Source organism: Hemitrygon akajei, chromosome 31, assembly GCF_048418815.1.
Source record: "Hemitrygon akajei chromosome 31, sHemAka1.3, whole genome shotgun sequence".
In the NCBI taxonomy this organism is placed as follows: Eukaryota; Metazoa; Chordata; class Chondrichthyes; order Myliobatiformes; family Dasyatidae; genus Hemitrygon; species Hemitrygon akajei.
This window is the reverse complement of record NC_133154.1, coordinates 12,042,362-12,064,870: the sequence shown is the minus strand read 5'-3', so window position 1 is coordinate 12,064,870 and position 22,509 is coordinate 12,042,362. Positions and strand designations below refer to the sequence as shown.

General features: G+C 40.4%; 1 protein-coding gene across 15 annotated transcripts in view; it reads left to right on the top strand.

Moving 5' to 3' along the window:
* Positions 1-14,465, top strand: part of LOC140719458 (RNA binding protein fox-1 homolog 1-like) — a 267,927-nt gene extending 253,462 nt beyond the window's left edge. For 14 of the 15 annotated variants that reach the window (XR_012096911.1, XM_073034145.1, XM_073034141.1 and 11 more), the window contains one exon: positions 11,121-14,465. Coding sequence is in view for 14 of the 15 variants with exons in the window: in XM_073034145.1 (XP_072890246.1) it covers positions 11,121-11,165 (45 nt within the window). In the remaining variant the exon portion in view is untranslated. The remainder of the gene's footprint in view (positions 1-11,120) is intronic. The other variant, XM_073034155.1, reaches the window with a different exon arrangement.
* The last annotated feature ends 8,044 nt before the right edge of the window (positions 14,466-22,509 follow it).

Sequence of the window (22,509 nt, the reverse complement as noted above, 5' to 3'; positions counted from 1 at the left end):
CTTCTTAAGCTCCTTCCTGTTTTCCTTATAATCTTCTAGATCTCTAACATCATCTAGATCTGTGAACCTTTTGTAAGCTTTTCTTTTCTTCTTGACTAAATTTATTACAGCCTTTGTACACCATGGTTCCTGTACCCTACCATAACTTCACTGTCTCATTGGAACGTACCTATGCAGAACTCCACACAAATAACCCCTGAACATTTGCTACATTTGTTCTGTACTTTTCCCTGAGAACATGTTTCCAGTTTAAGCTTCCAATTTCCTGCCTGATAGCCTCATAATTTCCCTTACTCCAATTAAACGCTTTTCTAACTTGTCTGTTCCTCTCTCTCCAATGCTGTTGTAGAGGAGATAGAATTATGATCACTATCTCCAAAATGCTCTCCCACTGAGAGATCTGACACCTGACCAGGTTCATTTCCAAATACCACATTTTCTAGATGATACTTCATGCTCAGTTCTGCACCCTATTTGAATCCACTTTGGGCACTGAAGGATTGTCATCCAGAATGCCGGTGCCCCATTTTGAGCAGCTGTAACTAAAGGTTCCCACAGGTTAGCAGTCATATTTTACAAGGAGAATCCTTGAATCATTCCCCCTTATCCATTTCATAATCTATTGCTGCGACAGAGCTGTCAGTGGAGCACCTGTTTCAAGAGTGTCACGTGGGGGAAGCAAGCATTGCCACTCATCAAAACTAAGCGTAATTAGAGCCTCAATCATAAGAAAATTGGCCCACGAGAGAGCACTGGTCTTGGTTCATTTATCCTGCCAGAAAATTTAGGCAATGTTTCCGAAACAGTGAGCATTTTGGTGATTTGAGGTGAATCTGATCTATACATGAAGGTGGTGATGACTGCTGTCCAGTAGTCAATAAGCTATGTATTGGGTTTGCTCTTGATTATCAAACACTTTTTTCCTCAGGTGGCCAAAGGCTTTGTTGATGCACCAAAGGTGATGGTGAATGGGATATAAATACCGTAATCACTAAAATACAGTACCTAAAGTAAACTGGTACAGCAATGGAGATGGTGCTTTGCACAGCAGTTTAACATGCTAGTGGAATGTTTCCTTTGTTCTGCACCTCCCCGTGTAATGTTTCTGATTCCTGCTGGTTCCTCTTATGGAGCCTTTTCCAAAAGGCTGTTCTCTGTGTATGATCTTAAATGATGAATATTGGTAGATTATTTGGGAATAACCTAATTCTGCTGTGCCCCGCCCCCCACAACATGCAAAGTAACTGTGATATCTAATGTAAAGTTCAAAGCAAATTTATTATCCAAGTACATATACGGTACTGTGCAAAAGTCTTAGGCACCCTAGATTTGTAATATAAGTTTTGTTTTAGATTTTTTTTGTCTTTTCATTAGTTTGTCAGTAGAAAAGAACAGATCTTAAATTTTCAGACATACATTTTCCAAAAAATTAGATGTTAGAGAATGTTTTGTACTCTGTTAAAGGAAGTAACATATTTAGTAATAGACCACTTTTCAAAATAAAAACTTGATTACTTTTTAGGTGTTTAGCCCAGTGCATGACTAAACAAAGATAACAAACAGGTGCTAATGATTGATGACATGATGTGTTGAATGTATTAAACTGATTAACTGAAACAGAAATGGGTGTAGAAGGAATCAAAACTGGACAACCAAACTATTCTTACACCATGGCGAGAGTGAGCATAGCAACAAGACACGAGTCGGGCATCCTGCGTCCCCCACGCAGAAATTTCATGGCAGACAGGAGTTTCAAGATATACTATCCAAGCTCTTCTAAAGAAGCACAAAGAAACAGGCAAGATTAAAGACCAGAAATGCAATGGTTGGCCACGGAAACTGAATGCAACAGATGAGAGATATATCAAACTGACGTCCTTTCTAAATCGAAAGAATCCAGCATTGCTATTAGCTCTGAACTTGCAGAAACTACTGGAACCCAAGTACACCCCTCTACAGTCCAGAGAAGTCTTGCCAGAAATGGCATTCATGGAACAGCTGCTGACAAAAAGTGAGCACAAGTGAGCACACTAAAGAGTTCTCCTCTTAAGTGAGAACAAAGCTAAGAGACTGACCTATGCACAAAAACACAAGGTCTGGGTTGCTGAACAATGGCAGCAAGTGTTCTGGATTGACAAGCTAAAATTTGAAATGTTTTGTCTATAACAGGAGACAGTAGTGGAGAGTGCTACATGGATGAGTCAGGGTTCACTGCAGGTTTGGGGCTGCATTTCTGCAAATGGAGTTAGTGATCTGGACAGAATTAATGGAATCCTCAATGCTCAAGTACAAGCAGATTCTCATCCATCACACAATACTGTCAAGGAGGTGTCTGATCAGTCACAACTTCATTTTAACAGCAAGGCAATAACTCCAAACACACGGCCAAGGACATATAGAACTTATCATCAGTGAAAGGAAGAGCAAGGAGTTATGCAACAGGTGGTATGGCCTCCACAGAGCCCTGATCTCAACATTATCAAGGTTATCTGGGATTACATGGAGGGATAAAAGCAAGCAAGCCGGCCAAATTCTGCAGAATTGTGGCAAGTTCTTATAAAACTGCATGACAGTGTACCTAAGAGAATTGATGCAGTTTTAAAGGAAAAAAGGGTGGTCACGCCAAATATTAATTTCACTTAGTTTTTTTACTGCTTACTGCACTGCATAGTATGTTTTTGATATTTAGAAATGTTTCAGTTAATTATTTTTGAAAGCTTTGCAGAATTTTTTTACATGTGCCTGAGACTTTTGCATAGTACTGTAATGTCATTTAGTTTCTGTTGAATCATGATTTTGGTATTTTAATTTGAAAACATCAGTATAGTTGAGTAAATGATTGTGACCATTGGATTAGTAAACACAACTGCCTTTCTGATGTCGCTGTGAAACTCAGAAATGGAAAGGCGATATACAATCGGGGCGTGAAATTGTTCAGATTTCACGTGTCTATTTCCTGGTCTCCATCCATCCTCTTTAATTACATCTGTCTCCAGACACACTTGCACTGTTAGTGTTATCAGGGAACCTGTGAAATGTTTTAATTTCACCATATCTTTGAGATTGTGCCCACTCACACTATCTGATCAACAAATCTCTGGAACATACATACAGGCACTAAATTCAATTAATGTGATTGATTACTTTTTGATGGTTAATGCATCTATCCAAGATTCAATTGAATTCTTGTACTGCTGATTGATGAGGTGGTCTGGAACATGATGTTTATTTCTCCTTCTTTCCACACTTACCAAAATCAAACTTGCCAGGCCTGAGAATTTCTCACAGACATTGCCCCTCCTTCCTTTACTGATTCTTTTATTGACTTCATTTTAACTCTTGGTTGAGCACAAGCTGACTGAACAATGAACTTGCTGTTCATGCAGCAAGCTGAGCACCTGAAACATCAGGTCATGGAACAGGGCAACTGGGTTTCCTGCCTTAGGTCTCCTATGTTTTTCCTGATGCTTTTAATTGATATGTGTGATTTCCTGAATGCATTGACCTGAGGTGAGATTGGATAAGACAAAAGCCCAAGACGAAATGTCCTATCATTCTCTGCCCTGCATGTTCATTCAAGGAATCCTTTAAAACAACAGTATTGAAGCTAGAAACTAGCCAAGACATTCTAAACTGCATTGTAGAAAAGTGGTTACGTAGGTGTGCCAGGTCGAATAAAGCAATCATTCCTTACGCTTTGCTGTGCAGCTGGTATAGTTCCTAGAACTTCCCTTTAATGCAAGTAATTTAAAAGGTAGTTTCTCTTTATTCATCTCTTAAAATTGCAAATATCTTTGTATCTGTTTTCCTCTAATAATTAGGCCCCTGGTCACTAACTCTAGGCAGCAGGTGTCTCCAGCCTATTCAAACATGGTAGGCACCCATTATCTAGTCTGTCCTCATTTGACGTATACGAAGGTAGTTTCTAATCTGAACATTTGTTAATGACAAGCTGTAAAAAGACTTTTCTTTCCTAGAGCTTGAGGGCTGAGGCTATGCTATTACCTTTGCATCTTGCCAATTCCTCCCAGTAGTCTCTTCTGTCACAACAAACCCCAGTATTTTTTTGTCTGAATGTTTGAAATTTTCTATACCCACCTATCCAACCAGGTAGAAAGTTGTATAACAAAATTGGTTGAGATGTCAGTTTTGTGCCATCTAGCAGTGAAAATTCACATTATGTATGTTATTGGTAAATTGGTTTATTATTTTCACATGTACCGAGGTACAGTGAAAAACTGTATGTTCCATTTTCCCCATTTACAGAGCTTCAGGTACCCCAGCAATTGAAAATTATTCTCAAAACAGACGAAAACAAGTCTTGAGTCATACAATCTATATTTGAGTTGAGGGGTGAAGTCAGCAAAAGATTTATAAGCAGTTTTGCAATGAAAATTGGGTGCAGCTACAGGCTTAAGATACGAACAAGTTTCAAATTCCAGCTCGGTTTCATTTTTCCCCCCAAAAAAAAGCATTGTTAGCTCTGTTCAACATGTATTTTCCAAATAAAACATCGAGTTTGTTGTTGGCAAAGTCTAGTCAGGCTTGACTGCTCGTATGTGCATCAAACGAGCTCTGGCGAAGGTACTGGCTCATCTGTACTGTGCATCACCTACTCTGCAACTGTCCTGGTGTAAATAGTAAATGCTACCAAACAATCAGATCATAGACAATTGTGCGTTGCTTATTGTACCTTTGCAAGTATTCTTCCAAAAAGCTTTAAATAGGAAAAAAATAGAATTAAATTAAGCTGATTGCTTTTGGATAGTGGAAATAAATCTTTAAATCTTCCCTACCACTTCCCTGAGTAACTCGGTATAAACAGGGACAGATTTGTTTGGTGTAAGCTGGAAGACATTGTCATCAATTAGGTCATAGTGGAAATGGTTTTACTTTTTTTTTGGTACATTTTTCAAAAAGATAGAAAATGCTGGAAATACTCAGCTAGTCAATCAACATCAGGTCCTACTGTGTGGAAATAGGGCATTTGGCCCAATTTATGCATGCAGACAGATTACCATCTAAGCTAGGCTCATTGCCTGTGTTTGGCCCATATACCTCTAAACCTTTTCCTGTCCATGTCCATTCAATTTCCTTTTAAATATTGTTAATAAACCTATTTCAATCACTTCCTTTGACAACTCATTCCATGTACTCACCATCTTCTGGATCAGGTGTTCCCTACCTAGGATCCATGGACCCCCCAGTTAATGGTAAGGCTCCATGGCATAAAAAAAGGCATGGGAATCCTTGTTCTAGATGGGAAAAAGTTGCCCCTCAGGTTCCTATTAACCTTCTCAACCTAAAGCTATGCCTCTAATTTTTGATTCTCTAACCCTCGGGGGGGAAAAAACTCTGCATAGTCAATCTATAATTTTATGCACGTTCTGTAAGATCACCCCTCAGTCTCCTATATGCTCCAATAAGTAAAGTACCAACCTGATCAACCTTGCAACCAAACTCAGTCCCCTAATCTCATAAATCTCCTCTGCATTCTTTCCAGCTTAATGACATCTTTCCTACAATAGGATAACAAAAATTGAATAAAGTATTCCATGTACAGCTTCACCAATATCTTGTACAACTGCAACATAGTGTCCCAACTTCTAAACTCAGTACCCTGACAGCCAACATGCTGCCTTCATCACCTTGTCTACCTGTGACACCGCTTTCAGGGAATCATACTTCTAGATCACTTGGTTCTAGAACACCCCTCCGGGTCCTACCGTTCACTGTCTGAAAGTCCTACCTACTGTACTTCCTTAGAAGGTTGGCGTCATTCAATGTCTGTAGTGAGATGCTGAAGATGTTCTATAGGTCAGTTGTGGAGAGCGCCCTCTTCTTTGTGGTGGCGTGTTGGGGGAGGAAGCATTAAGAAGAGGGACGCCTCACGTCTTAATAAGCTGGTAAGGAAGGCGGGCTCTGTCGTGGGCAAAGTACTGGAGAGTTTAACATCGGTAGCTGAGCGAAGGGCGCTGAGTAGGCTACGGTCAATTATGGAAAACTCTGAACATCCTCTACATAGCACCATCCAGAGACAGAGAAGCAGTTTCAGCGACAGGTTACTATCGATGCAATGCTCCTCAGACAGGATGAAGAGGTCAATACTCCCCAATGCCATTAGGCTTTACAATTCAACCGCCAGGACTTAAGAACTTTTTAAAAGCTATTATTAATGCTTTTTGAGATAGTGATTTAGATGCATATCATATTTTTTACTGAGTTAAGTATTGTATGTAGTTAGTTTTGCTACAACAAGTGTATGGGACATTGGAAAAAAAGTTGAATTTCCCCATGGGGATGAATAAAGTATCTATCTATCTATCTATCTATCTATCTATCTATCTATCTATCTATCTATCTATCTATCTATCTATCTATCTATCTATCTATCTATCTATCTATCTATCTATCTATCTATCTATCTATCTATCTATCTATCTATCTATCTATCTATCTATCTATCTATCTATCTATCTATCTATCTATCTATCTATCTATCTATCTATCTATCTATCTATCTATCTATCTATCTATCTATCTATCTATCTATCTATCTATCTATCTATCTATCTATCTATCTATCTATCTATCTATCTATCTATCTATCTATCTATCTATCTATCTATCTATCTATCTATCTATCTATCTATCTATCTATCTATCTATCTATCTATCTATCTATCTATCTATCTATCTATCTATCTATCTATCTATCTATCTATCTATCTATCTATCTATCTATCTATCTATCTATCTATCTATCTATCTATCTATCTATCTATCTATCTATCTATCTATCTATCTATCTATCTATCTATCTATCTATCTATCTATCTATCTATCTATCTATCTATCTATCTATCTATCTATCTATCTATCTATCTATCTATCTATCTATCCCCTAAAATGAAACACTTCACACACTTACCTGAGTTAAATTTCATTTGCCATTCCTCAGACCACTTAACAGCTGAATAATATCCCTCTATAAATCCTGATAGCCATTTTCACTGTCTTTGATTCTTAGTGTCATCAGTAAACTTATTAACCATGCCTTGTACATTCCCATGCAAGTCGTTAGTACTGATAACAAATATCAATGGATCGAGCAATGGGGAACTACACCATGACGGCCTTCCACCATTACCTCCTACTTCCTACCATCAGGCCAATGGTGCATCCAGTCACCTCTACCTGGATTCCATGTGATCTATCTTTTCAAAGCAGCCTACCATGTGGAACCTTATCAAAGACCATTAGACTATATCTGCTGCCTTCATTGACTTTCTTGGTTACTACTTCAAAAAAACTAATTTGATAATATCTGTAGGAGTAAGAGTTATTTCAGTTTCACTTTCATAGAAACATAGAAAGCCTACAACACAATACAGGCCCTTTGGCCCACAATGCTATGCCGAACATGTACGTACTTTAGAAATTACCTAGGGTTACCCATAGCCCTCTTTTTTTTTCTAAGCTCCATGTACCTATCCAGGAGTCTCTTAAAAGAGCCTATTATATCCACCTCCACCACTGTTGCCGACAGCCCATTCCACACGTTCACCACTCTGCATAAAAAAAGCACTTACCTCGACATCTCCTCTGTACCTACTTCCAAGCACCTTAAAACTGTGCCCTCTCATGTTAGCCATTTCAGCCCTGGGAAAAAAGCCTCTGACTATCCACACAATCAAAGCCTCTCATCATCTCTATCAGGTCACCTCTCATCCTCCCTCCACCGCTCCAAGGAGTAAAGGTCGAGTTGACTCAACCTATTCTCATAAGGCATGCTCTCCAATCCAGGCAACATCCTTGTGAATCTCCTCTGCACCCTTTCTGTAGTTTCAAAATTCTTCCTGTAGTGAGGTAACCAGAACTGAGCATAGTACTCCAAGTAGATTAGATAATTTGAATATAAGGAGTTGCACATTTAAGAAAGAGATGAGAAGCAATTTCTTATGTCTGTTTGTGAAGCTTTGGAATTTTCTGCCCCAAAGAGCTGTGTAACTAAAGTCATTGAATATGTTTTAGGAGAGACAGGTTATTAGTTAAAGATAAGTTAAAGTTTATGAGGAAACTTGCAAGTAAATCTAAGGCCATGATCTTGTAGGCTTACCCCTGTTCTTGTTATGTTCTTTCATTCACATCTGCTATTTCAAACCAAATTCCTTTGTATCCAGCAAAGTGGTGATGAGTATACAGCAGCCAATTTACACAAGTTTTCAATGTAACAGTTCATAAATTGATGAAAATGCAGGCCCTGCCATACCAAAGATGATCCCAGAATAACAGCCTCAATGAGTCAGGCTATCCAGCACTGCTACGGGCACTAACAAAATAATAAATATGAAAGATGAATCTGACATTTTTGGTTAAAGTTTTGAAGTCTTCTGAAGACCAGAGCATTCAGAAATAAATGACATCAAAACTTAGTGTTTATTTCAAAAAGCTAGTTACTCACACCTTCCTGTCAAGAAGCAAACACTAAGGCAGGAAATGAGATGCATTTCCTCACTGTCCACTCATGATTATCATGAGGTTTCACAGCATTAGTTTATATGGGAATTCCTCAGGTTTGTGGACTGACCCATCTCTAACAAAAGCAGAGTAGAGTTGTAAGTGGGATTGTGTTTGTACTAGCTTTTCAAAGAGTTATTTGGTTAGAAATTGACATCATGAGAGACCTGTAACCACTGGTATTGTGTACTAGTGTATTGCAGTAACTGTAGTCAGTGATACTCTATATTTGCAAATGAAAAAATCTGCAGATGCTGGAAATCCAAGCAACACACACAGAATGCTGGAGGAACCTGGCAGACCAGTCAGCATCTATGGAAAAAAGTACAGTCAATGCTTCATGCCAAGATCTTTCATCAGGACTGGGGGGAAAAGATGACAAGTCAAAGTGAGAAGGTGGAGGGAGGGGAAGAAGAAACACAAGGTTATAGATGAAAACATTCCCCCATTTCCATTTTCCTCTTTCACGTATCTCCTTACCTGCCCATCACCTCCCTCTGGTGCTCCTTCCCCTTTTCTTTCTTTCATGTTCTTCTGTCCTCTCCTATTAGATTCCCCCCTTCTCCAGCCCTGTATATCTTGCACCAATGAACCTCCCAGCTCTTTATTTCACCCCTTCCCAGCCTCCCCCCAAAACTCCCAGTTTCACCTATCACCTTGTGTTTCTTCCTCCCCACGCCCCACCTTCTTACTCCGATTTCTCATCGTTTTCCTGCAGTCCTGAAATGTCGACTGTTTACTCTTTTCCATAGATGCTGCCTGGTCTGCTGAGTTCCTCCCCATTGTGTGTGTGTGTGTGTGTGTGTGTGTTGCTCTGTATTTGCAATGACAGACCTGTATAATATAACAGTACAGCATAGTATGGGCCCTTCAGCTTGATGTAGTGTCACCCTTTTAACATACTTCTCAATCAATCTAACCCTTCCATCCTACATACCCATAACCCTCCATTCTTTCTTTATATGTACCTATCTAAGAGTCTGCCAAATACCGCAAGTGTATTGGCCTCCACCACCACCCCTGGCAGCGTATTCCAGGTACTTCTACTCTGTGTTTTTAAAAAATACTGCCTCTGATATCTCCAGATGTCCTCTGGTCTTAACTATTTCCTCCCTGGAAAAAGGGCACCGTCCAGTCCATCTAAGCCTCTCACAATTCCGCGGACCTCCATTGTCGCACTTCATCGAGCCCCAACTTACTCAACTCCTCCTCATAAGACACATTCTCTAATCCAGGCAGCATCCTAGTAAATCTGTGCACTTCCCCCAGTGCTTCCACATCCTTCTTAAAATATCGCCACACTTGGGGAATCATATTCTATTTTGGTTACTGTGTTATAAAGCTGGAAAGATAACAGAAAAGATCCATGAGGTGCCACCACAACACAAGGGGGGCTGGGCTACACGGAGAAGTTGGGCAATCCCTGAAGCATAGGAGACTAAGAGATGGTCCTACTGCAGGGGCATTCAAAGTCACAAGGGGCATAAAACCCACTCAGACCTCTTCCCAGGGTTGGAGAGTCAAGAACTAGAGGGCTTTGGTTTTAGAGTGAGAAGGGAGGGATATAAAAGACTAGTATGTATTAGCAACCATATTATAGTGATAGATCTCTATCCAACAGTAAGGAGAAGCTTCTTCATGGCTCCAGGGATCTAGGTTCAATTTCTATCTCTGGTGCTGCCCATAGGGAGTTTGCATTTTCTCCTTTTGAGCATGTTGAGTTGCTCCAGGTGCTCTACTTCCCTCCAATATCTCAAAGACAATCAAGTTCACTGGCCACTGTACTTGCCCCTAGTATATAGGTGAGTGATAGAATCTGGGGAGAATAGAGGAATTTGCATAATATAAACGTGATGATTGGTATGAGCTGCATAGGCAGTCCCTGTGTGGTATGACTCTTAACAAATTACCATTGAGGCCAAATATGCATCTGGAATTGGGACCAGAAGATCAGATACTAGTCCAGTGGAGCTATGGGGAGTTGGGTCCTGTGGTCAAGTGTTGAGGGCCTGCAGTAGTAGTAGTAGAGGCACCTGTTTTCCAACTTCATAGTGATCACTAATCTGTCAAAGGTCTTTCAAGATTTTTCCTCATCTAGGGAGTTCCAGCAGCACCCTCCACAGTCTGTTGATTTTATGGGAAAATCAGTACCTTGTGTCAATGGCACGTGAGAAAGTTAATTTTTCTTTTGAATACAAGAAATTCAATTCAATTTAACTATTAATGCCCCTTGGCCTCAAGGTCCTACAAACAGAATATAATTATGTCAATTGAGTGATGGCCTGGGCACCTGGAGTATATTCTTGCATTTTATGTGTGCCATGGTATTTTTTTACTTCCACTGGAAAGTGCAGTAGGGACGATTTAATGCCTCAGCGAAAATATTTTCACTTCCAGAGTGCTGAGCTTCCTTAGTCTAGACCTTGCCTAATGGTATTGGTCCATGGCATAAAAAAGGTTGGGAACCTCTGGTCTGGATCTTCTTGCCCAAGTCTCTGGAATTTGAAGCTATGTATATGTACGTCTAATGCCTGTACCATTTCTGAATGTTTAAATTGTGCTTTAACTTTGTTTTACATATTGTTCTTGTTCTTTTCCAGGCTAGTTTATATCGAGGTGGATACAGTCGTTTTGCTCCCTACTAAAAGTGATGTGAACTCCTGCGATGGGAACAGCCCCTTCCCAAGGCCTGGTTGTTGCAATATTACAAGTAGTGGAACTTTATAGCAACTCAACATGAAAAAAAATACACGAGAAAGAGAGGAAATCATTACACAAGAGACCTACTTTTTTATACCTCATTATGTTCTTCTAAACATGTATTTTTTTTCCTTTTGTTTCTGCCTTCATTTTTTTTTGTTCCAAAGATTGTGCAGACAGTTTTTAACTGTGGTATAAAAGTGCATTTCTTTGTGTGTGTAGTGGCATTTATGAAATCAGCTTCATATGACAAAAGTCAGACAAATGAAATTTAAAAAATATTAGGCACAAAAGCAGTAGTAAAAACCAAAAGTCAAATTGAGTGCCCACGGGAAACTGGTCCCAGTAAAGTGTGTGGAGCAGCAGCACCAAGGGTCTGTGGATATACAAAAAAAATCTTGATGGGAGGGAAAGAGAGAGATTCACCACTTAATGGGGTCAGTTCAAAATGAGGAGGAGAGGTGGGGGGGGCAAGCTGGAAATTATCCAGTTATGAGTGGATGGAAACAATTTTTATGTTGTGCTTTGTTTTTTGTAGTGAGTGCAGCTGCAGCTTCCATCTAATCACCATTTCCAGACATAGCATGTTAAATTGTGCCTGTTTGTACCCAACTGAACAATAGCAACAGCCGAAATATTAGTTGCTATCAAACAGCAAAGTGGCTGCAATGCTAACTTTTGTCCGTTTAATCATTCATTCAAGACTCAGAAGATCACACAACCCACCTCCCTCCACTGGTGATGTAAATTTATCTCCACGCTTTTGTTTTTAAAATGATATTGACTTTTTGCATTAGCATCCCAGCAAATTCCAAATGGAGGTTTCATGCCTCCTGTGTAAAATGGGGCAGGTTTACACTGCACTGTCAGGTAGCACCATTGAATTAAGTGATACAATCCAGAAGTGTTTGGCACTAAATATATGCATGTTTTAATTGCATCAGGTTAATTGAATTGTATTATCCAATGTATTTGTATTTTTTTAATGTGACCTAGGATATTGCTCCAACTGGCTGACACCCTTGCATTCAGCAGAATTACATAAAAATGCAGTTTTTAAATCAATCTTTTTTTAACTCTAATCATCGTCATCAGATTTTGGCTGCTTTGTGATCCTTGTTTCATTTACCTCTGTCTTCGGTGAGTACCTAAGCAAGCAGGAAGATGCTGCTCAGAAAATGGTCATCTGGCATGAGAAGAATCTAGCTCTACCCCTGCCTGAAAGGTGTAAAGGGAAGAGCAGAGGTGTGAATTGGAAGAAGAGGTGTGGATAGGGTGGGGATTGAGGACTTTCAACAGGAAAGTTCTGGAAGGTTGGTCAGACACACAGTTGCATCATGTAAATGAAAAAAGTTATGAATACTACACTTTGGTAGACATTTTAAAGGCATTCATGATGCCATTTCAGATGTTATTTTTTTTAGGAAGTTAGCTGAGCTAATGTGTGAGTGTTAGTCAATGAGGCTCCAGGTCAGATTGAAGCTAATAATTTATTGTGCACGCTTGGGGCTGGCCCAGACCTATCCATTCTGTTCCAATGTTCCTGGAGCTTTGCTGTCTGTTATATCTGCACTGGGAGATTTAGGTGGGAGTGAATTGAAAAAGTATACTTCCATGGTGCAGACAGCACAGTTGCTGCCAGAGTTTCTGATCATGTAGAGTATTCCCAACACAGTGTACACTGCACCGGCTTAGTAAGCTATTTAAAGAAAATCAATCTTTGTTAAAAGAAAAAAGGGACACTAGTCGTAGACACCACACTGCCGTCCTTAAATTATGAATTTTTTTTTTGCATTGCAAGCCAAAGCATGGTTTGTCGCTGAATGACAATTGTTTTTTGTATATAAAAATATTTTCATTGTTGTTATAATAGGGAAACATTCACAGAAAAGTCTCATCACAGAGGAAGGAATTTAAAATGGGAATGTGGTGTGGCAAATGACAGCATCTCCTGGTAGTGCTCCAGTTAGTTTAGTAGTGCATAGAGAAGGAAAATGTAGAGACCACAGATGGCTTGTATGAATGGGAGTTGCTGTTCTGTGTCACACCAGGTTCAGTAATAGTTTTCATTCCTATGACTACAATTCATATTCTTTTACTTAGGTTAACTTTTATATTATAACCAGTGAACATGTTAGTGAGTTAGCACTACAGCTGCACTCTACTCCGCTGACTACCAAGTAACCCAAGGGTATTGTTCTCAATCCTTGTTTTTGTTTTGTAAAAGCCTCAGAGCAGCTGTAGAATAGGCAGAATATTTGGAGGGAACAATTTCTGAGTAGAGTAAATGTTTTTTTTATTCTCTCTTTATTTGGCAAAAGACCATCTTGCTTTTAGCAGGAATGGGCCATGTCCAGTCAGCAGCTTACCATATGGTAAATATCCGACACCCCATCCATCGGGTCAGGTTCAGTGGGACTGACAAGTTTTTATTTGTTTTGTGTTGTGCATGCGTGTGCGTGTGTGTGTGTGTGTGTGTGTGTGGTTTTTTTTGGAAGGGACCCATTGCTGTATCCCGACTGGAATAGGAAACTTGGTTGTTAGTAGTAGGAGTCATTATCACAGTGACATGGCTGATGCAGATACTTGAACCATTTAATCCTTAAGCCTTTATATTAAGCAACATTTATTTCTTTCCATTTACTTGTAATACAGTTCACCCGATACGATCACAATCACCCATCCCCCACCACCATCACCATCCTCCCTTTACCCTTCTCCTCTCCTCCCCCAGATAAACAAGGAAAAGCTTCACCTTCCATAACCGGAAGTTCCTATGAATCACAAAGAGGAGAGAGCCCTCTCTCTGAGCTCCAGCCAAAGGGGAAAGGAGTGTTGGGGTGGGAGAATTAGAAATTGTGCTGTGGTGCAGGCATTGGAAAGGGAATAAAATAGGAGAAAACACTAAACAATTTAAAAAACCATGTGCAGGTGGTATTTAATCTTGCTAGAAAGCTAGCATCAACACTGTCCTGACCCTCATCCCACCTTGTTTGTGAACGTTTCCCAGAAGGTATGGTATATCGTATAGTAGCTTCATCACCGAGCAGTATTCATTGGGTTATAATTAGATATAATCATGAATGTTAAGTAGATAGCACATGGACTATTATTCCTTTTGTATTACTTCCCATGTATAAATTATTGATCTTGTTGCTGGCTTTTATAAACTCGAAGGAAGGGAAATCCTTCCCAACAGTAATAAAGCACTGTTTTTAAAATAAAACAAAAATGGTGAGAACGCATTCCGTCTCTGTATGTATTTGTGATGTAGGTTGTTAACGGATTTAAGCTCATCAGATTTCAAATGATCTGTTCCCTGTGGAATCGCATTTTCATTCAGTAAATTTTCTGTGAAACAGGATCTTGTGCTATAGCCAAGAAAGATTTGTGTGCTGTTGGTCAGTGGCTTGCTATGTTACCAGTGTACAGCATGTAGTCCTGCAGTAGTACAAGCTGCTGCTCGTATAGGGAATGTGTGAGTTTACCTATCTCCATCTGAACAGGATGACTTACTTCCACTCCAGTTCTGGGTTCTGCAACAGATGGAATGGGTGGTGCTTGGCAGAGCAAGTGGACCATTTCTGCTGGGCTACAGTCTGCTGCTGACACCTAGACTGTGAAAGTCAGGGAAGTGCCCCCAAAGAATGAATGATAGTTAAATGTTAGAGCTCCAAAGTCCCCGCCCCCCACAGCTCCCCTCCCACACATAAGCGGCAGTAAGCAACAATCCCCCTCTCCCCCACCGGCAAAAAAAAAGCATTGGCACCTGCCACCGAGCACTCAAGTGTGAGCAAATAAACAGCAAAGACACAGACTTGCAGTTAACCCAAAGACTACTTATTCACCCGGTATTCGACATACCACAGGTTCTTCCTCCCTAATAAGGGAGAAAAAGGTGTCTCCATTTCACAGCGAGAGAGACATAACAAACAACTTGCTGGTTTATGATACTAAAAGTATGTTGTGTCGCTTTTTCCATGCTCTGGCACACAGCCTTAGTTCTTCCATCTCCCACGACACACAGATCTCCTGCCCGGACACCGACCTCCAATTCCCCTGTCTCCAGAGCCATGAAATCTCAGTCCTCTGAAGGCTAGCAAAGCTCTTGGGTCGAGTCCTTGGCATGCTGAATAACGGCCATTTATTGAACCCCGAGAGCAGGTCCCATTCCCACAAAGAACTGTAGTCAGCATGTAGGTTGTGCAGTATTTCAGATTTTGCCTCCCTCCAATATATTTTTTATCCAACAGCTGCCATACTGAAAGCAAGGTGGATATTTGTTCTTGTCCAGCTGTATCTCCTAAGATATGGCAAGAGGCCCATGTTTCCTAGGGATTTATTATGGACCCATATTGTTAGAAGGCCAGAGTTCTGCAAGTGCAGATTAAGAGTGCCTTTCTTTTGCAAATGTTCAACTCAAGGCCGGTCCTCATACACTTCAATGAATAAGTTTACAATAACTTGGGGCTCAACATTCATGTTCTCTGCTTATTGCAATGTGACATTGGAGCTAGGTTGCCATTAGTTATGTAGGTGAATTCCAGCCCATCGGGAAGTATTTTTGAAAATGGGGTGCAGCATCACAGCAAGGAAGGTTGAAAACAGTTAGGGTAATGGCAGAGCATTGCTTATATGGTGAACTTGTGCTCTCAAACATCTTAAAAATGCCGAATGGGAGAAGTGACTTAAGAAGAATTCAGTCACTAAGTCGAGAGGTATTTTGAAATTTTCTTTACAAATGATTGGGAGGCTTTAAGATGTGTAAAGCTTGGGGATTAGCCCGGAATTCTGTGGTAAAGTTCTGACAGTCAAATGGAGGTTGAGAAAGAATGGGAGCCAACAAATGAACATCTCAGAATTACTACGGCTGGGTGTGATGTTGTAATTTTACAGCTGCTCAGCAGGAGCTTTAAATGCCCACAAGGGCTGAAGACTAATTCCTCTCTATCTTTCCATTCACTTAGTGACTCATGAAATGAACGTGACTCTTAAGATTTACCACCTCAGTGGTGATGACAGGACAAAGACCAGGCTTGAACTAATTGCAACCATTTTCACCCAGAAGTGTCTTTTTTATTGAGATCCTCACCATCACAGAATCCAGTTGATTACATTCATTCCTCAATATTAGGGAAGGCTTAAATGAACTAGATACAGCAAAACCTACTGGAACAGGCAGCGCATAATATAACCAAATTGGAACACTGCACAACCAAAGCACCTGCCTAGTTGTTCCAGTATAACATTTGATATTTACCAAAGAATGTGGAATATTGGTGGATATGTCATCCCACAAAAAGCAGGACACATTCAGCCCAGGAAATTTTCAATCAAGCCAGTGGAAGTTGACAGTATTATAAAATTACAATTACTCATCTATAACTATAAAAAACATAAGATATAGGAACAGAATTTGGCCACTTGGCCCATCAAGTCCATTTCATCATGGGCTGATTTAATTTTCCTCTCAGCCCCAATCTCCTGCCTTCTCCCCGTATCCCTTCATGTCCTGACCAGTCAAGAATCTAGCAACCTCTGTCTTAAATATACATAAATACTTGACCTCCACAGCTACCTGTGGCAAAGAATTCCACAGATTCACCACTCTGGCTTAAAAAATATATCCTTGACTCTGTTTTAAAAGGACACCCCTCTATTCTGAGGTTTTGTCTTCTGGTCTTAGACTCTCCCACCACTTTATCAAGGCTTTCATCATTCGATAGGTTTCAATGAGGTCATCCCGCCTTCTTCTGAATTCTAGGGAATACAGGCCCTGAGCCATCGAATGCTCTACATATGATAAGCCATTCAATCCTTGAATCATTTTCATGAACCTCCTCTGAACCCTCTCCAGTTTCAGCACTTCCTTTCTAAGAAGCTTGAAACTACCCACAATACAAGTGGGGGCTCGCCAGTGCTTTATAAAGTTTCAACAGTACATCCTTGCTTTTATCATCTAAACCTCTTGAAATGAATGCTAACATGGCATTTGCCTTCCTCACCACAGACTCAACCTGCAAATTAACCTTTAGGGAATCCTGCACGAGGACTCCCAAATCGCTTTGTACCTCAGTTTTTTTTTGTATTTTCTCTCCATATAGAAAATAGTCAACCTTTTACAAAGTGATTACCATAAACTTCCTGACACTTTATTCCATCTGCCATTTCTTTGCCCATTCACCTAATCTAAACCTCTCTGCTTCCTCAAAAACTACCCGTCCCCCCACCTATCTTCATACTGTCTGCAAACTTTGCAACAAAGCTATCAATTCTATCATCCAAATCATTGACATATAATGTAAAAAAAATTGGTCCCAGCACAGTCCTTTGTGGAACACCACTAGTCACCAGCAGAACCAACCAGAAAAGGTTCCCATTCCTTTGCCTCCTGCCAATCAGCCACTGCTTTATCCATGCTAGAATCTTTTCAGTGATATTTAGTTTGGGCTTTATAGACTTTGAATCAAAGAGCTGATTTCCAGAGGTGAGATAGGAATGATTGTTCTGAACAGGAGTACAACATTAAATGATAAAACTGACCAATTGGGCATCCTTGGGGAAAACATGGCCAACAAGTTAAATTATACTTCAACAAATGTTGGTTGGAGGTCAATTATTCCTGCCCCTGGACATTTTAGCAGGAGTTCCCCAGGGCAGCGACCTAGACCCCAGCCATCTTCAGCTCCCTCATCAATGACCTTCCTTTTATCATATGGTCAGAGGAAGAAATGTCCTGAAGCAAGATCTTCTGGAGAATGTTCAGTTATGGATTTTTTGTTAAAAGAATGAAGCCAAGTTGCAGAAAAGTCATGTCAAAAGCAGTAGTTTGCAAAAGTCAGTCAATAGGATCATTTCTGAGGGGGGAAGTAGTTTAAACTACATAAATCTTAACTTTTTTTAAAAAGTTTGTATTTGCCAATAAGGGAGTTGCGTCTCCCATTGAGAACCCAGTGCTGCCCTTCCTCACCTGTCAGTCATCATCTTTTAGTAAGAGCTGGCATGAATGCAGTGGTTAGCAACAGGCTGGAGGGGTTGGAATGCTGTCTTACCTTCTCCCACAGCCAGGTAGGGGAAGCACCATCCTAATGTTTGACCATCTCCAGCCCACAATTCACTCCACTGCCTTCCTAGAATCTCTGCAGCCAGTTGATCATGTCCACTGTCTTCAATGCTGATCCCTGAGGGAGGTCCATATGTGTTAATCTCCCTACACAAATCTCACCTTACTGCTGCCTGACTCATTGAGACCCTCTAGCAGTTTTTTTTTTGCGCTCCAGATTCTAGCATCTGCGGACACTCCGGTGTCGTCATGGGTAATTGTAGCCACAGAGCTTTTTAACCTGGTTAAGTTTCTGGCCAATGGTGACTCCCAGCTGTGAACAGTGGGAATCTCTAACATCACAGACACAGTAATAGAAGATGCCATTGATTGGCCTGTTGCCTGCTTCACCACTCAGTATCACTTCTGATTTTCCTGCTGATGATCATTCCTGGTCTCTGGTCCAAAAATCTGACTCAACTATGTATAACTCAGTGATTCACTATAGACCATCCAAAGCTTAACAACCCTCAGACATTAAATTCCTTTTCATCTTAGTCTGACCCATGTATAGCCCAAAGTCCAAGAGGAAACGTCCTCACTGAATTTTCCATTAAAATAAATAGCATCTTAATTTTTCCAAATGAAATCACCTCTCATTCTCCTTAAGCCTGTGCAATTAATTGTTCTTCACAGAAAAACCTATGTATCTCAAGATTTAATCCAATGAACTCACCCTCATTATCTTCAAACAAGCTCTCTTCATTGAGACTGGAACCTCACATATGTTGTCAAAGTCCTGACCAAATGTAAGCGCCAAGCCAGATGGGAAAAGTCAGGGTGTCGGGACCAGAGGTGAGAGGCAGGCCAGTTCAGCTCGATACTCTGTGAGATTTACTCGTTTCTGCACTGAAACGAGTGCTGTGGCCCACTCATGAATCAGTTGCAGCAATGCCCTGCCTCGTGTCTATGGACTCACTTCTGTGAACTTCACTTCTGAATGCTATTTACTTACTTTCACTGTTTGCACAATTTAGTTTTTTCTCTCCCCCCCCCCCCCCCCCGCACGTTAGGTGGTTTTTTGGTCTTTTTTAAAATGGGTTCTATTGGGTTTCTTTGTTTTATGGCTGCCTGTAAGGAGATGAATTTCAAGGTTGTATATGGCATAAGTACTTTGATAATAAATGTACTTTGAAATTTGAAGAATTCCTATTTTTTGTACTCCATCTCATTTGTAACAAAATTCAACATTCCACTTGTTTTTCCCAGTTACTCTCCTTATCTCTGTGTTAGGCGGATTTGATTCTTTTCTGAGACATCATGATCCCTTGTAATCATCTCACACGGTTTCTCTTTACTCTCTTTTCTGATCTGACCATTTACCTGTCCAGGATAATGATTATACTCTTACCATGGCAGTAACCAAGCTTACAGCACTGTATCAAATGCCTTTTTGGAAAAACAAATATATGAGATCTGTGGACTTCTCTTTTACTCCGCTCTTTATATCCTCAAAGATTTCCCCATGATACCTTTAAGCATAATTCTCTTTCTCCACACTACCTCAGATAAACTTTGTAAGTTTTTTTTCAAATTTTCAGTAGTAGGGTCACATAGCACTGAAACAGGCCTGGCACCCCACACCTCAACACCAATCATCAAGGCCCCATCTACACAAATTATCTACTAATCCCATTTTATAGATGCATTCCTATGAATTTGCCTACACTTCTGATAATGCCATTATAGGATGAATGTGAAGGCTTTGGAGAGATGCAGGACATGTTTACAACTATACAACAAACGAGTAGAGTTAGGCCATACAGCCCCACTGAGTTTGCTCTGCCATTTCATCATGGCTGACCCATTTCCCTCCTGCCTTCTCTCCTTAACCTTTCACACTCTGAATAAGAATCATGTACCAGGAAGCTGCCTGGATTAAGGGGCGCATGCTTGTGATAAGATGTTGGATAAACTTGGGTTTTTTTCTCTCTGGAGTGTTGGAGGCTGAGGGTGGTGGTGGGGGTTGGGGGAGAACCTGGTGAACATTTATTAAGCTTATGAAAGACAAGAGTTTAAATGAAATATGTTGGGCAAGTGTGTTTTTTTTTTACAGATAGCCTGGAATGTGCTTGCAGGGTGGGTAGTAGAGACAGATATGAAAGAGGCTCTTGGACAGGCACATGAATGTGCGGAGAATGGAGAGGTATGGACCTTATTTTGATTAGTTTAATTAGTTTGGCTCAACATGGAGGGCGGAAGAGACTGTGCCTTTGCTGTGCTGTTATATGATCTAATTCTTACACCTCCTTCCTCCTTTGGGGGCAACTTACAGAAGCCAGTTAACTGTCTGACATCTGCGTTCTGTCAGAACAAACTGGAGCCGCCCAAGGAAATCCCCGCCATACTTGCAAAGTCCTCACAAAGGGTACCCAAGCTCAGGATAAAACCCATTTCTCTGGAGCTGTGAGCCAACAGTGCTCCCCGCATCATCACTGGGCACTTCTCCAGTATTCTCACTGATATGAAGCTGACTCGCCTTTTCTCTCCTTTTCTGAGTAGCAGGATTAAGTTTTCTGTCTCCCTGTCGCACCTTTCCAGAATGTTGGGGATTCTGTAAAAACAAGGCCCAATGCTTTAATTGTCTGTGCAGTCACCATATGTATTGGATCCATTGGCTTTATTGCCGTTAGTTGGCATAATGTCTGTTTTAATATAGAACATAGAATAGTACAGCACAGTACAGGCCCTTCAGCCCACTATGTTGTGCCGACCCTTAAACCCTGCCCCCCATATAACCCCCCCACATCCTTAAATTCCTCCATATACCTGTCTAGTAGTCTCTTAAATTTCACTAGTGTATCTGACTCGGGCAGTGCATTCCATGCACCAACCACTCTCTGAGTAAAAAACCTTTTTCTAATATCCCCCTTGAACTTCCCACCCCTTACCTTAAAGCCATGTCCTCTTGTATCGAGCAATGGTGCTCTGGGAAAGAGGCACTGGCTGTCCACTCTAACTGTTCCTCTTAATGATCCATTTCAGTTCTTTAACTTCTCTCATGCTTTCGGTACAAACCATTTCTTTAAAAACTCTCGACGTCCTTGTGTTTGCATTATTAATTGCCCTGTCTCAGCTTCTAACCTCTCAACACCCACTCTCGCTGCCTCCTTCTCTATTATGTACGCATAGCAGCTCTTAGAATCTGCTTCGATATTACTTGCTACCTCAGTTTCATCTTCTGTTTTCTTTTGTGTTGTTACAGTTCTCCCGTTTTCTTTAGAGAGACAATTCTGTGAAAGCTTCCAAACATTTTCTTTTAATCCAATAACAGGGGTTTTTTTTGGGTTAGCCACTGACTGTCATTTTCTCCTGGATACTTCAAATTTCCAAATTGACTGTACTTTCATGAAAATTCTGAAACCATCTAGGTTATATCTCTTAATCTAATATTCAGTCTACATTAGCCAGCTGAGGCCTTTGGGATTTCCTTATCTAAGATCTGGATTCTACTTTTGAACAAGTGTGTCACTCAGACTGATGTGAAATGTACCATATTATGATGGCTCTTCCTCTGAGAGTTCTTTAAAATGAGATTATTAATTAATCTTGTTTCATTATCTGACCATATTTAGAGAGCCCTTTTCTTGGATGAATCCACATTCGAGCTCCCCCTTCGTTTCTACTCTATCCAACACTGCAAATTGAGCAGTACCCAGGAATAGTCAGTATCCAGCCTCGTTCAGCAAGCAGCCACATTCCACTAATATCTATCAGATCGACCCCATCTATCTCTGTTTGTGGTACCGTTTATCTTGTTTTGACTGCTCACACGGCACTTGTTAAGTGAGAAATATGGCCAACGTTTCCAATCAATGGCCCATCATCAGATTGAGAGAAGGGAGCAAACAGGCATACGTTAAAGTTGTAGGGAGGGCAAGGAGTGGAGACAATAGTTTGTGACGAGGTGTAGACAAAGTGTGTCTGGATAGTAACCTTTTTTTTAAAAAAAAAAATTTTAATTAGTTTTTCAAAACATTTTACAAATTAAAAACCCCAAATCCCGATGAGGAGCATTAATACAGTGCAAAATTAAGCATACAATAACAATATGCTACAAAGGAAGAGAATTTAACAAAAAAGCACCTAAATTAAAGACAAGTAAGCTTAGTGTCCTCCCCAAGCCCCACAACACAAATAGTAACCATTTTTGACATCAGGAGTTCGTTAATGAAGGTCCATTGACC